We start from the raw sequence: 11,536 nt of genomic DNA on the forward strand, positions 1-11,536 counted from the left end.
CGGCTATTTGGTTGAAGCAGAAAGAAAGGATGGGCTACATAGGTGAGTTTGATTCTATCATCAAGATACAAGAAATAGGCGGTTAGGATCGATTTGAAGGGGAAGGCTGTTCTATACCTATCAATAAGGAGAAGATGGATTCAATCGGCCAAAAATCAAGGATGATTTGGGCCTAACTGAGAAAAGGTTTCGGGTGGTGAATCTGAACTTATAGCAGGAAAGGATGGTTGAGCCAAGCGGGTTTGATTCGAGGACAAGCCTCGCTCTGATACCACTGACGTAGGCGGAAGCGTGTGCAAAGGCAGATCAACGTCTCGCCTATGAAGAAGAACACCGTCTTCTTTGAAAAAAGTTCTTTGAATCCACAAAGAACAAAAAAAGATGATGATAAATAGATTAGGATAAACATTAACCAAAATAACCCAACTAACCAAGACCTAAAAGTAAGGACATCCTACATCAGGAAGCTTGACAAACTTCAAGATCGTGCAGATGTTTTCGAGTTCAATCACCCAGTGATTATGGTGTTTCAGGTACTTTCAACGTGTTTTATCTTAAGCCATTTCATGAAAGTGACCCGGCCAACTCAGGAACAAGTTGGCGTTCAACCGTGAGAGTTTGTTGCAGGAGCATTCCACTACAATATTGTTGCTGCCCAATTTTGAAGCCCATTTTGGACTATTAGCGGGAGGAATATGGAAAAATGATGAACTTGGAAGTTGTAATCCTTTTTGAGTTGTTTCCAATGAATATTTATACCCCTAAATTGGCCAAATGGTTAGTGAGTTATGGCCATTTTAGTAGACTGTTTATGTTAGCTCTTTGACTAGTCAATGCGTTTGAGTTCCTAAGCTATTAGTGATGTATGTGAGTCCGTAAGCTTGTAGTGGAGAAGCTAGGAAATTTTTCTCATGTATTCCTCCATTAAAAAGGGTAGAAACCATTGCAATGAGGAGTTGAGGGTAGAAAAAGAAAAGCTTTTCTATTATCTTGGCAAGAATTCTTCTTCTTGTTCTTCCTCCACAACCCAAACAACCGATGACCACAAGTTCAGCTTATGGCATCGACCCCACATAGATTGGATGATCTGAGACCCTTTTGGATCTGTCTTGAAGTCTCTATCTGACAGGACACTTTGGTATTTTGTTTCTTTTGCGGCCTCTAGGCTCTTAATTTTCATCAAATATCTCCCACTTGTTCAGATTCAATTATTACATGAAGAAGATGACATCAGATTCAGTTATTACATGAAGAAGATGACAGTTGAATGAATTAATCAGTGTTCCAATTGGAGGTGGCGTCCCTCTCCCTCACCCATTATAAATTCATTCCCGTTTCCTTTGTTTTAATGCAAATCGCCTCTCTTTTCTCAGTGATTCATCAAAAGCTCCATGGATAGTCGTCTAACTCTTTTCTTCTTTATTGTCTTTTATGGGGTAAGCTTTATTCTCACTGAGAAATTATATGAACGAAAGGACATGCTCATATTCATCGTACCATGGAAGTACCACCATTGATATTTGATCCGACACCAGCATCTTAAAAATTGCGCTGATGTCGGACCGAATATCAAGGGCGGGATGATGAATACGAGCATGTCGCTCTTTCGTCATATAATTTCTCACTGTCACTTTACAGAGCTGAACTGTTCTTCTACTGTGCTTATAGAACTTTTGATGGTCTTTCTGCAGCTCACTACCGTTGTAGCTGTTAGCCATGCAGCTTTGCCTTCGGAGGTTTACTGGCACGAGATGCTGCCCAACACTCGGATGCCGAGTGTCATCAGAGATCTCTTGCGACTAGGTGGGTCTTGGTTCCAAGCTTTCAAGCTTTCCTTTAGATTTTATTTTATTTTTAAAGCAGTTTTCAACGACTATATATATACGTTTAAAAAAATCAAGGTAGACAAGGAATCTGATTTTTGACCCTCTGAGTTGACTCAGACGAGCCAGTGGAAACTCACCCATCACTCAATAAGGAAACGTAGTTTTCAATGAGGATGTACATTTAAAAGGGAAATGTTACCAGCACAACCGTATTTTGATATTTGCACAAACCCAGCAGGGTTAGCGAAAATATCAAAATAGTGTTGTGTTGAATTGTTGATATTATTTCCCTTAAAAAACCAAGATAGACAAGTAATCAGTCAAAGAAGGGGTAAAAATAGCCATCAATTCGGCCATTTTAACGTGTTTTTGTGATTTTGTCGAGATACGCGGCTCTTTTTTTAGTTTTATGTGCATGTGTCATGACTCGATAGAGGAGTTTTCCTAGCAGCCTCATGATTAAATAACACAACCAGCTAAATCTACTGTTGTAATTGCATGGTTTCAGAGCAATTGCCTCATGGCAGGTCCTCGTTTCAAAGCCAAACAACTCCTTGATATTAAAAATCTACAGGTATGGCTAACCCAAAAGAAGAGCCACATGTGCCACGTCTACAGGGGCCACACGTGATGGAGTGTTAAAGTATATAATTGATTAAATAACACCAACTGTAACCAGCTTCAGCTTTTTGAGTGATTGGTTGTTTCAAAGAATCTGCTTTATGTCTCTTCCGAGTTAACTCGGATGAGACCTTGGAAACTCACCAATCACGGTATAAATATGGAATACATGGAGTTTATCAGAAGTAGTATACTTATCCTGGTTATGATTCATGTGTTCTTGAGTGTTAATTTGTATTCGCCGTCTATTCTGATATGTAGGACACATTAGGCTACCATGATAAAAAGACAAATGTATCCCGATTTAATCAAAATAAGCCAATTTCTTAATTCCCAATGCAATTTGGGATGCAATTTGGGTCGGGTCAGGTTAAGCTTTTGCTAAAAAAATGAATTGAAATCAACCTTTGCAATCTCAAATCAAATTTCCAAAAGTTGGTGTTACACACAAATTTTGAACTTCTTACAAAAATGGTTTTATCTTTGATTTGGGTAATATGGAAAGAATTAAAGGTTTTATCTGTTATGTTTAGCTACACGCACACACACCATATCATTTCAGACGCTTATATGCCTGATGATGGAATAATCCTTGATGGTTTCTTTAATGGATTCGGAAACCACATCCATAAGTAGGAGGCAGTTTCTATAATCTGTTCCAACTCTAACTAAGCAAGAAAATGGCAAAGGTAGATGATAGAGCTGAAGCTTGATTTTAGCATCTCAGATTAGAAGTGGATTTCATCCATGGGGAGGTGATTAAATACTTTATTTGTTATTTATATACCATATATAATTGGATGCATCATCCAAGAAAGGATGCCTTTGAATTTCGTTTAATCTATCATTTGGTATTAGAGGTCGTTTGCTTAATCTACTTTGGAGATGGGGAAATGACATTAAAAAACAATGAAGATATTGGAGCTTTTAGATTAGTAATGGTCAATGTGATTTACGTGCAAAGCATGAGGCCAAATGATGGTTGTGGTTATAAACTTAAAATATGAAAACGGAATGATAATTTAATTAATGAATTTAAAATAATTGTACAGCTACATTTAAATTCGATTCTATACTACATTTCTTTTGTCTATGCATGCATATAGTAATATATTTCGATTTATAGGATTTCTTAGGATAATTCTTTGGAGATGATTTTTGGGGCCCAACCAAATTACGATGGGGCAATCCAAATGAATGGCTTGGATCTTCGAACAAGCCACAATGTTAGCATTTTTCTGTTGAGGATGTTTTTATATTGTGGACAGAAAAGTCATTTTTACAATCAGCGGTAAAAGTCAATTTTTAGGAATATAGAGTAGGCTTATGTTAAAATTGAAATCCGGACCATTGATCTTGTAGATAATCATGAGACGACCCCACTGTCTACCTCGTTTACATGATCAGATCTGTTTATAAAAATACAACCAGAAGTCTGATCAAAAGCACTTGAGAACACCTTGATTGGATGATCCTTGAACCTTGATAAACCAAGCCTCATTAATCAAGAAAAGCTAAGCCGTTGATTTTTGAATCCTTAACTTCTGGATCGGATGGATGTCTGTCCTTAATTACACATACATATCCAAATGTGGGATCCAAAAATTGATCGGATTAGTGCGAGCGTAAGAAGAAAATAGCAAAGCCAATAACAAAATAGAATTTTCTCAAGTGATGAGAAGTGGGTAAAAGGCATGAAACAAAAAAACTCCATTCATTTTCCTTCTCAAAAAAAAAAAATACTCCATTCATAATACATAGGTTCAATTTCTTCCTGATTTTTGGCCACTTCTCAACGAATATCTTAGTCGTGCCCTCTCAAACCTCTCTCCTTCTCCCACACTACGTACCCTTCTCTCACCACTTGGAAACATTAATTTATCAAGAAAAAAATTTCATGGCTGCCAGACATCACCGTAGTGATTGAGCACGGGTAATTCGGTTTATGTAGGCAAGGATGGTGTTCATGTCACCGCCGGAAAGGAGATGCCCAAGGGTGGCACCACCGTTGATGTGAGGAAGGGCGGCGTCGGCGTTGACACCGACCACAAGGGAAAGCCGATAGAGATACAAAGGGTGCTCATCATCTACAGATATGAAGCCTCAGAAGATCAGCTACATGATGACCAATATGTTGCAATTTTCTTCTTAGAGAAGAACTTACACCCGGGTGCAAAAAAGAACTTGCACTTCACTAAGACCACACCTGGAGCCACCTTCCTTCCTCGAGGAGTGGCCCAATACATACCATTCTCCTCCAGCAAATTGCCCGATATCCTAAATAAGTTCTCAATTTCCCCCGGATCACTAGAAGCCGAAGCAGTAAAAGATACACTTAGCACTTGTGAGGCACCTGCATCTAAGGGTGAGGATAAATATTGTGCTACATCATTGGAATCAATGGTGGATTTCGCAACATCAAAGCTAGGGACAAATGTTCAAGTCCTAACCACCACTGTCGATAAGGAGACAGCAACCCAAGAATACACCGTTGGATCAGGGGTGAAGAAGATGGCGGGGCCCAAATCCGTGGCATGCCATGGGCAATCCTATGTGTACGCCGTGTTCTACTACCACGAGACCAGTGACACTACGGCGTACATGATCCCATTGGTGGGGAACGATGGGACAAGTGTGGAGGCCGTTGCGGTGTGCCACAAAGACACGTCCGCGTGGAACCCTAAACACTTGGCCTTCCAAGTGCTAAAGGTGAAGCCAGGGTCCATTCCTATCTGCCACTTCCTTCCTCAGGATCACATACTCTGGGCTTCCAACTAAGAAGATGCAATTTATTGGATCGTGCGGCCTTGTTGCTTTCTTTTCCTTCGCCTTTTTCTTTCATTTCTACCATAGTTAGTTGTATTAAGAAGACTGGTATGTTCGATATGTTTTGCACGTTCATCAGTATGTTTTGATGTATATGATATATATAGGTTGTTTGTATGGTTATTATTGTATTTATAAATAGAATAAGGGAGATGATATTTCCACCACCTTTCACATCATTCCCACCTACACTTGTTTGTTTTTCCTGATATGGTTGCATTTCCACTCCTTTTTGTCTTTTCCTGAAAATAGTAATTTCCATTAAGGCCCTGCTTGGATTGCAGGAAAAAAAATCTCATGAGAAAAGTTTTCTGAGAATTTATTTCTTTCCAAAATTTAGAGGGATATATCATAAATTGAAGGTCCATCCATATAAAACATGAACTTTGCTTTTTCAAGTAACCTTTTTCGTGTGTAAATGTAAACAAAAAAAGTTGGAAATAGGAAATTTTCAAAAAAAAAAATTCCTTTATGAACTATTCCATGAAATTCCTGCAATCAAAACAGTGCCTAGATGACAAACAAAAGGTTGTTGAAAATACTAGAAATAGGGGTAGAAATATCATTTCCCATAGAATAATAGCAAGGTCTTCTATCATGTGCTCTTTTGAATAGTTTTGATTGAGTCACGTACGTTTAGGTTAAGTTTACTATACAGCATGGACGCACTATCATGTGGTGTTCAATACTTGGGTCTTTGAATTTGGTGTGTGGTTACGGACGATTGCTGGCCCATCCTACAGTTGCAGGTCTCATCAGATGAACTAGACACTTAACCAAGTGTGACAACGATGTCTTTAAGCCATTGATTCTTTGCACCTCTAAACTATTGAAATAGGAAAGCTAATCAGTAAGACAAAAAGTTCAAAATCCCCCGGCCCTTGATGGATTCAACAGAGAATTTTTCCAAAAATTCTAGTACTTGGTGGGGTCAGATGTTACCGAGGCCATTCAGAATTTGTGCTCTCACTCACCTGCTTTTCACAGATGACCTAGTGATTTTTGCATCTGCTAACATACATGGGTCATTTATCACCCTTGGTCCTGATATTAATTTCTAACCAAGGTTCATATCTTTTCCAGGTACATGGTTCAAATCCTAGATTTGAATGGTATAAAATTCCAATTCATCCTCAAGAATGCGTTATCAGGTTATAAGCCAACAACCTTTTGCATTATGTCCCTGAAAACTTGCTTTCCTCTGTTTTTACTCCGACCTTAACAATGTTTGGATTTCGGCCCTTCATTATCAAGATAAATAGGATGAATTAAATCCTCCCAAAATGTAGACAAAAACTGAGCTGCACATGATTCTTTCTGGCACACACAGGCTTATCTGTACAATTTTCCAAACTTAATTGGACCTACCATTGAGTCATAGAACTTGGCTTCTACCACATTAGTATTTACTAGAAACTCTGTACTATCCACCATCACCACCTGGTCCACCTCTACATGGTTACCATTCCAAAAGACAACACATTGATGAAGAGATGAAGGAACACAAATATTTCCATGAATTCAATACTATTCATGCATGGCATTATAATTAGATGTGCATTCCATAACAAAGAATACCATCAAATTCGTGTTACTCCAAACGGTCAATTCAATAGGTAGAATGTCCTTTGGTTTTTCAATTACACCCATAAAGTTTACTACAATTATGTCATCGGGAATTAAATCAGTCTCAACTTTCCCCAATTTCCGCATCATGTAAATCGGTTGGACATTGACAGTAGCTCTGCTATCAACTAAGACAATTGGTACAAGATGACCATTCATATGCGTCTTAATGTAAAGAGGCCTCAAATGATGTGCCATTTCATTATATGTACAGTCTTTTAAACACCACTTTTGGTATTCCATCATCCTCTTTCTTCATCAGAAAATGGGCTATTTTCTGCACTTGCTCCATCGGTCTAGTTCCCACCAAGATTTTAAATTTCGGGTTCAGAGGTAATTTTGTTCCTAGCCGAAACCGAAATTTTAGCCGAAATTCCGTAACATGCGCTTGAAATGTCGTTTTTGGGGCTGAAATTTTGGTATTTTCGGCTGAAATTCTGTAAAGCAATAAAAAATTAATCTTTAATCTTAAATTTTGCCGAAATTTCTGAAATTTGGTACGTTTCGGGAATTTCGGTTTCGGAACGTTTCGGTTTCAGTGTTGACCAAAATCCGAAATTTTGGATTCCGGTCGAAATTTAAAACCTTGGTTCCCACATCCACATCTAAAATCTAAATGTATTCCATTTCATGATGCTTAACATCTTGTTCCAAGCGAGATGGTTGTTAGGGTTGAGCTTGATAATATGAAGTAAAATGAATATCATATTAATCTTCACTTTACTTGGTAGAGATTGAATCGCCTTTATCTGTTGTTCAAAGTCATTGTCATATCATCTTCCTTAACCCCGCCAGCCTTGTATTTCCTACATGGGGAATTTCTCTTGGCGTCCATAGGTTGTGTTTTTTGGGATAAAGGGTCCGTATCTCGGGCAGGGTCGGGTTGGGTCTAATTTTTTAAAGGAAAACCAGAGATTCGTAAACCCGACCCTACCCAACATAGTTTCTCTGATCAGGTCGGGTTTTCATTTTTTAGTGAAGTATAGTGACTAATTTTAAAGATTGTAGAACAAAAACAAATCTTCACACCAAAAATCTCTAAATTTATGTCATCAAGTGTATGAATTTAAGGACACTATATTTTCACATAACATACATGATCACCTCAATGAAAACAATTGTATCAATATGTTGGAAAATAATTTTCTATGTTATTCTAGAGATATTTAAGAAAGTCACAGTTTACCTATATGAGTCGGGTCGTGTTTCAGATTTATTTTCTTTAAACCTGGCCCTACCCAAGATTGTGTCGGGTTTTCCAATTTAAAATCCGACCCTACCAAACCCGACCCATGTTATTTTCAGATCAAGTCGATGCGGGTCGGGTAAAACCAACCCAAGTTGTAGTGTAGACACCCAATTTTGTCAAGGCAGTACTAATGGTAGGTGACACGAGGAAGAACCTTATGACGAGCCCCAGAGCACCAGTTGTGTTTCTCTCAATCTCTCTTTGGGGTATCAAACGATTTCTGAAAGCCGTTTTAAACAACCGAAAAGCCTGTTTTACACAGCACCCGCCTTTTACGGCATAAACCGGTAAGCCCGTTTGTACACGGCATCCCAGCCGATAGGTTAACTTTGGGTCGGAAACTTCTGATTACACCCAAATGACACTTCATCTCCCGAACATATGCAATATTAGATTCATTGAAAAGCTCCTGGAACAAGGAATCCAACGGATCTGACCGCGCACGAATCGGAGTTCAATCGAAAAAGTTACGGATGATCGAAACTATCCGATAAAGAGACGAAAACCACTAAAAACAAAACGGAGAAGAAACAAACCATCGCGTGAACCGAGGACGAATCACCAAGATATTTTTGGGTGATGTCATCCAAAAATTCGCCCCAGGCGAATTTGGCTCGGCCCAGATATTTTTTTACCCCCACCTATAAATAGGTGGGGGTAAAGGTTTTTTACACCTTCTCTCTCTCTCCCCCCTTTGTTTTGGTGTATACCCTCCTTTGGTGTATTTCTAAGCCCCGAACCCCTGTAGAAATCCAAAAAAAACCCGTAGTTAACTTACTTTTCTAGAAGAGAGAAAGTAGAGAAACACTAGGGCTGATATGTAGGACACACTAGCCTACCATGGAGTTTTTTTTCTCTAAAATCAGGAAACTAGCTTCTCTCAAGTGATGAGAAGTGGGTAAAAGGCAAGAAACATAAAACTCCACTCGAAATACATAGGTTCAATTTTTTCTTGATTTTTGGTCACTTCTCAACGAATATCTTAGTTGTGCCCTCTCAAATCTCTCTCCTTCTCCCACACGCCCTACCCTTCTCTCACCACTTGGAAACATTAATTTATCATGAAAAAAAATTCCTCGCTGCCAGACATCGCCGTAGTGATTGAGCACTTTCTAATTGTTAACGTTTGAATTTCCAGATTTGGTAGATGAGAAGACGGGTACTTCTGTTGATGTACGCAAGGATGGTGTTCATGTCGCTCGAGAGGAGATTCCCAAGGGTGGCACCACCGTTGATGTGGGGAAGGGCGGCGTCGGCATAGACATCGACCACACGGGTAAGCCGATATATATACAAAAGCCGTGGCCCATCTATGCAAATGCCGCCTCTGAAGATCAGCTCCATGATAACCGAAATGTTTCAATTTTCTTCCTAGAGAAGAACTTACAGCCTGGTGCAAAAATGAATTTGCAATTCATTAAGACCACACCTGGAGCCACCTTCCTTCCTCGAGGAGTGGCCCAATCCATACCATTCTCCTCCAGTAAATTGCCCGATATCCTAAATAAGTTCTCAATTTCGCCGGGATCACTAGAGTCCAAAGCAGTAAAAGAGACACTTAGCATTTGTGAGGCACCAGCATCTAAGGGTGAGGATAAGTATTGTGCTACATCATTGGAATCAATGGTGGATTTCGCAACATCAAAGCTAGGGACAAATGTTCAAGTCCTAACCACCACGGTCGATTAGGAGACTTCGACCCAAGAATACACCATTGGATCAGGGGTGAGGAAGATGGTGGGACCCAAATCTGTGGCATGCCACAGGCAATCTTATGTGTACGCCGTGTTCTACTGCCACGAGACCAGTGACACTACGACGTACACGGTCCCATTGGTGGGGAAGGATGGGACAACTGTGGAGGCCGTTGCGGTGTGCCACAAAGGCATGTCCGCGTGGAACCCTAGACACTTGGCCTTCCAAGTGCTAAAGGTGAAGCCAAGGTCCGTTCCCATATGCCACATCATTCCTCAAGATCACATACTCTGGGCTTCCAACTAAGAAGATGCAATTTATTGGATCGTGTGGCCTTGTTGCTTTCATTCCCTTCACCTTTGTCTAGCTTTTCTACGGTAGTTAGTTGTATTAAGAAGACTGTTATGTTCGATATGTTTTGCAAGTTCATCAATATGTTTAATTGTATATGATAGAGAAAGGCTGTTTTGTAAGGTTGCTAATGTATTTATAAATAGAATGAGGGAAATGATATTTCCACCTCCTTGCACATCATTCGCACCTCAACTTGTTTGTCTTTTATTGATATGGGTGCATTTCCACCCCTTTTTGTCTTTTCTTGAAAGTAGTAATTTCCATCAAGGCCTTGTTTGGATTGCAGGAAAAAAATTCTCATGAGAAAAGTTTTTCTGAGAAATTTTTTCTTTCCAAAATTTTGAGGTAAATGATATTTCTGATTTATTTAGAGGTAAATTGAAGGTTCTCCTATATAAAACTTGAACTGGTTCAAGTTATCTTTCTCATGTGTAAACAAATAGTTGAAAATAGGAAACTCTGTCATGGTGGTAGAAATATCATTTCCCATAGAATAATAGCAAACTCTTCTATCATGTGCTCTTTTGAATAGTTTTGATTGAGCTACGTACGTTTAGGTTAAGGTCATTGTACAGCATGGATCCACTGTCATGTCTTTAGTAATTGGGTCTTTGAATTTGCTGTGTGGTGAATGGTCTATAATGCTTATGGGCCATTGGTGGCACATCCTGTTGGTATTTTAATACAAAAATAGCCCTTGTTGGTATTTTACAAAAGTTCTTTTGTTTACAAAAAGAAGCCATTTTTGTTTGTAAAATGAGTTTGCTCACTTCCTTCATAAAAGCGAATAGTACCGTATTGGAAAGTGGAGAAAAGCTTCATGTGGGTATATAGCTTTTCACTTCCTTAGCTCTGTGAATGAGAAGAGGAGAGAGGGGGCCTACGCACATGAGCCACCAAGTGGACCCGGTAGGCTTTTGGCTATACCACACGCGCGCTGCCCGGCTCGGCCGGCCGTGCGTGTGAGTCAAGGTTTTCCTTCTCCTACATTTTAATTTTTGTTTCTGTCCGTTTAACTTTGCCGTTACCGTCGCCGTTATTGATAAGGTAAGATGGCGTACCTGAAGTAAGCCGGCTTACTGGAACGTCAATTAACTGGGTAAATAACGGCACAGTTCTCGGGTAAGCCGGCGGACCGTCAGCGTACCTAATCGTTGTAACTGTTGGGGAAGCGTCTCTTCGCCTCTGTAACGCTTATTAACGGTTCTTTTCTTAAAAGGTCGTCTTTACTCTATTAAAGGGTGTGTTGAACAGACATATTTTGGTTTATAAAAGAGGAAGTTCTCTGTGTTTTCTATAAAGAACTTCACAACGAAAAACTACTGTTTTCTTCTTGCTT

At 39.5% G+C, this 11,536-nt stretch overlaps 1 protein-coding gene and 1 pseudogene across 1 annotated transcript; both read left to right on the plus strand.

Moving 5' to 3' along the window:
• Positions 1-1,199: 1,199 nt before the first annotated feature.
• On the plus strand, positions 1,200-5,447 carry LOC143854092 (BURP domain-containing protein 3-like). The gene is made up of 4 exons (XM_077363849.1): positions 1,200-1,294; positions 1,374-1,436; positions 1,692-1,803; positions 4,399-5,447. The coding sequence occupies exons 2-4, from the start codon at positions 1,392-1,394 to the stop codon at positions 5,223-5,225; spliced, it is 984 nt and encodes a 327-aa protein (XP_077219964.1). The 5' UTR covers positions 1,200-1,294; positions 1,374-1,391; the 3' UTR covers positions 5,226-5,447.
• A 913-nt stretch (positions 5,448-6,360) lies between these two features.
• LOC143868458 (BURP domain-containing protein 3 pseudogene) lies at positions 6,361-10,189 on the plus strand (annotated as a pseudogene).
• The last annotated feature ends 1,347 nt before the right edge of the window (positions 10,190-11,536 follow it).

Source organism: Tasmannia lanceolata, unplaced genomic scaffold, assembly GCF_043159265.1.
Source record: "Tasmannia lanceolata isolate RefF3 unplaced genomic scaffold, GAP_Taslan_0.1 ptg000003l, whole genome shotgun sequence".
Lineage (NCBI taxonomy): Eukaryota > Viridiplantae > Streptophyta > Magnoliopsida > Canellales > Winteraceae > Tasmannia > Tasmannia lanceolata.

What these genes read in the sequence shown, in the direction of transcription:
- LOC143854092 (XM_077363849.1), top strand. Translation starts at nt 1,392, where the DNA reads ATGGATAGTCGTCTAACTCTTTTCTTCTTTATTGTCTTTTATGGG. An exon ending in TCTTTATTGTCTTTTATGGG is followed by an intron (nt 1,437 to 1,691) that starts GTAAGCTTTATT and finishes GTCTTTCTGCAG; the next exon opens with CTCACTACCGTTGTAGCTGT. An exon ending in CAGAGATCTCTTGCGACTAG is followed by an intron (nt 1,804 to 4,398) that starts GTGGGTCTTGGT and finishes CGGTTTATGTAG; the next exon opens with GCAAGGATGGTGTTCATGTC.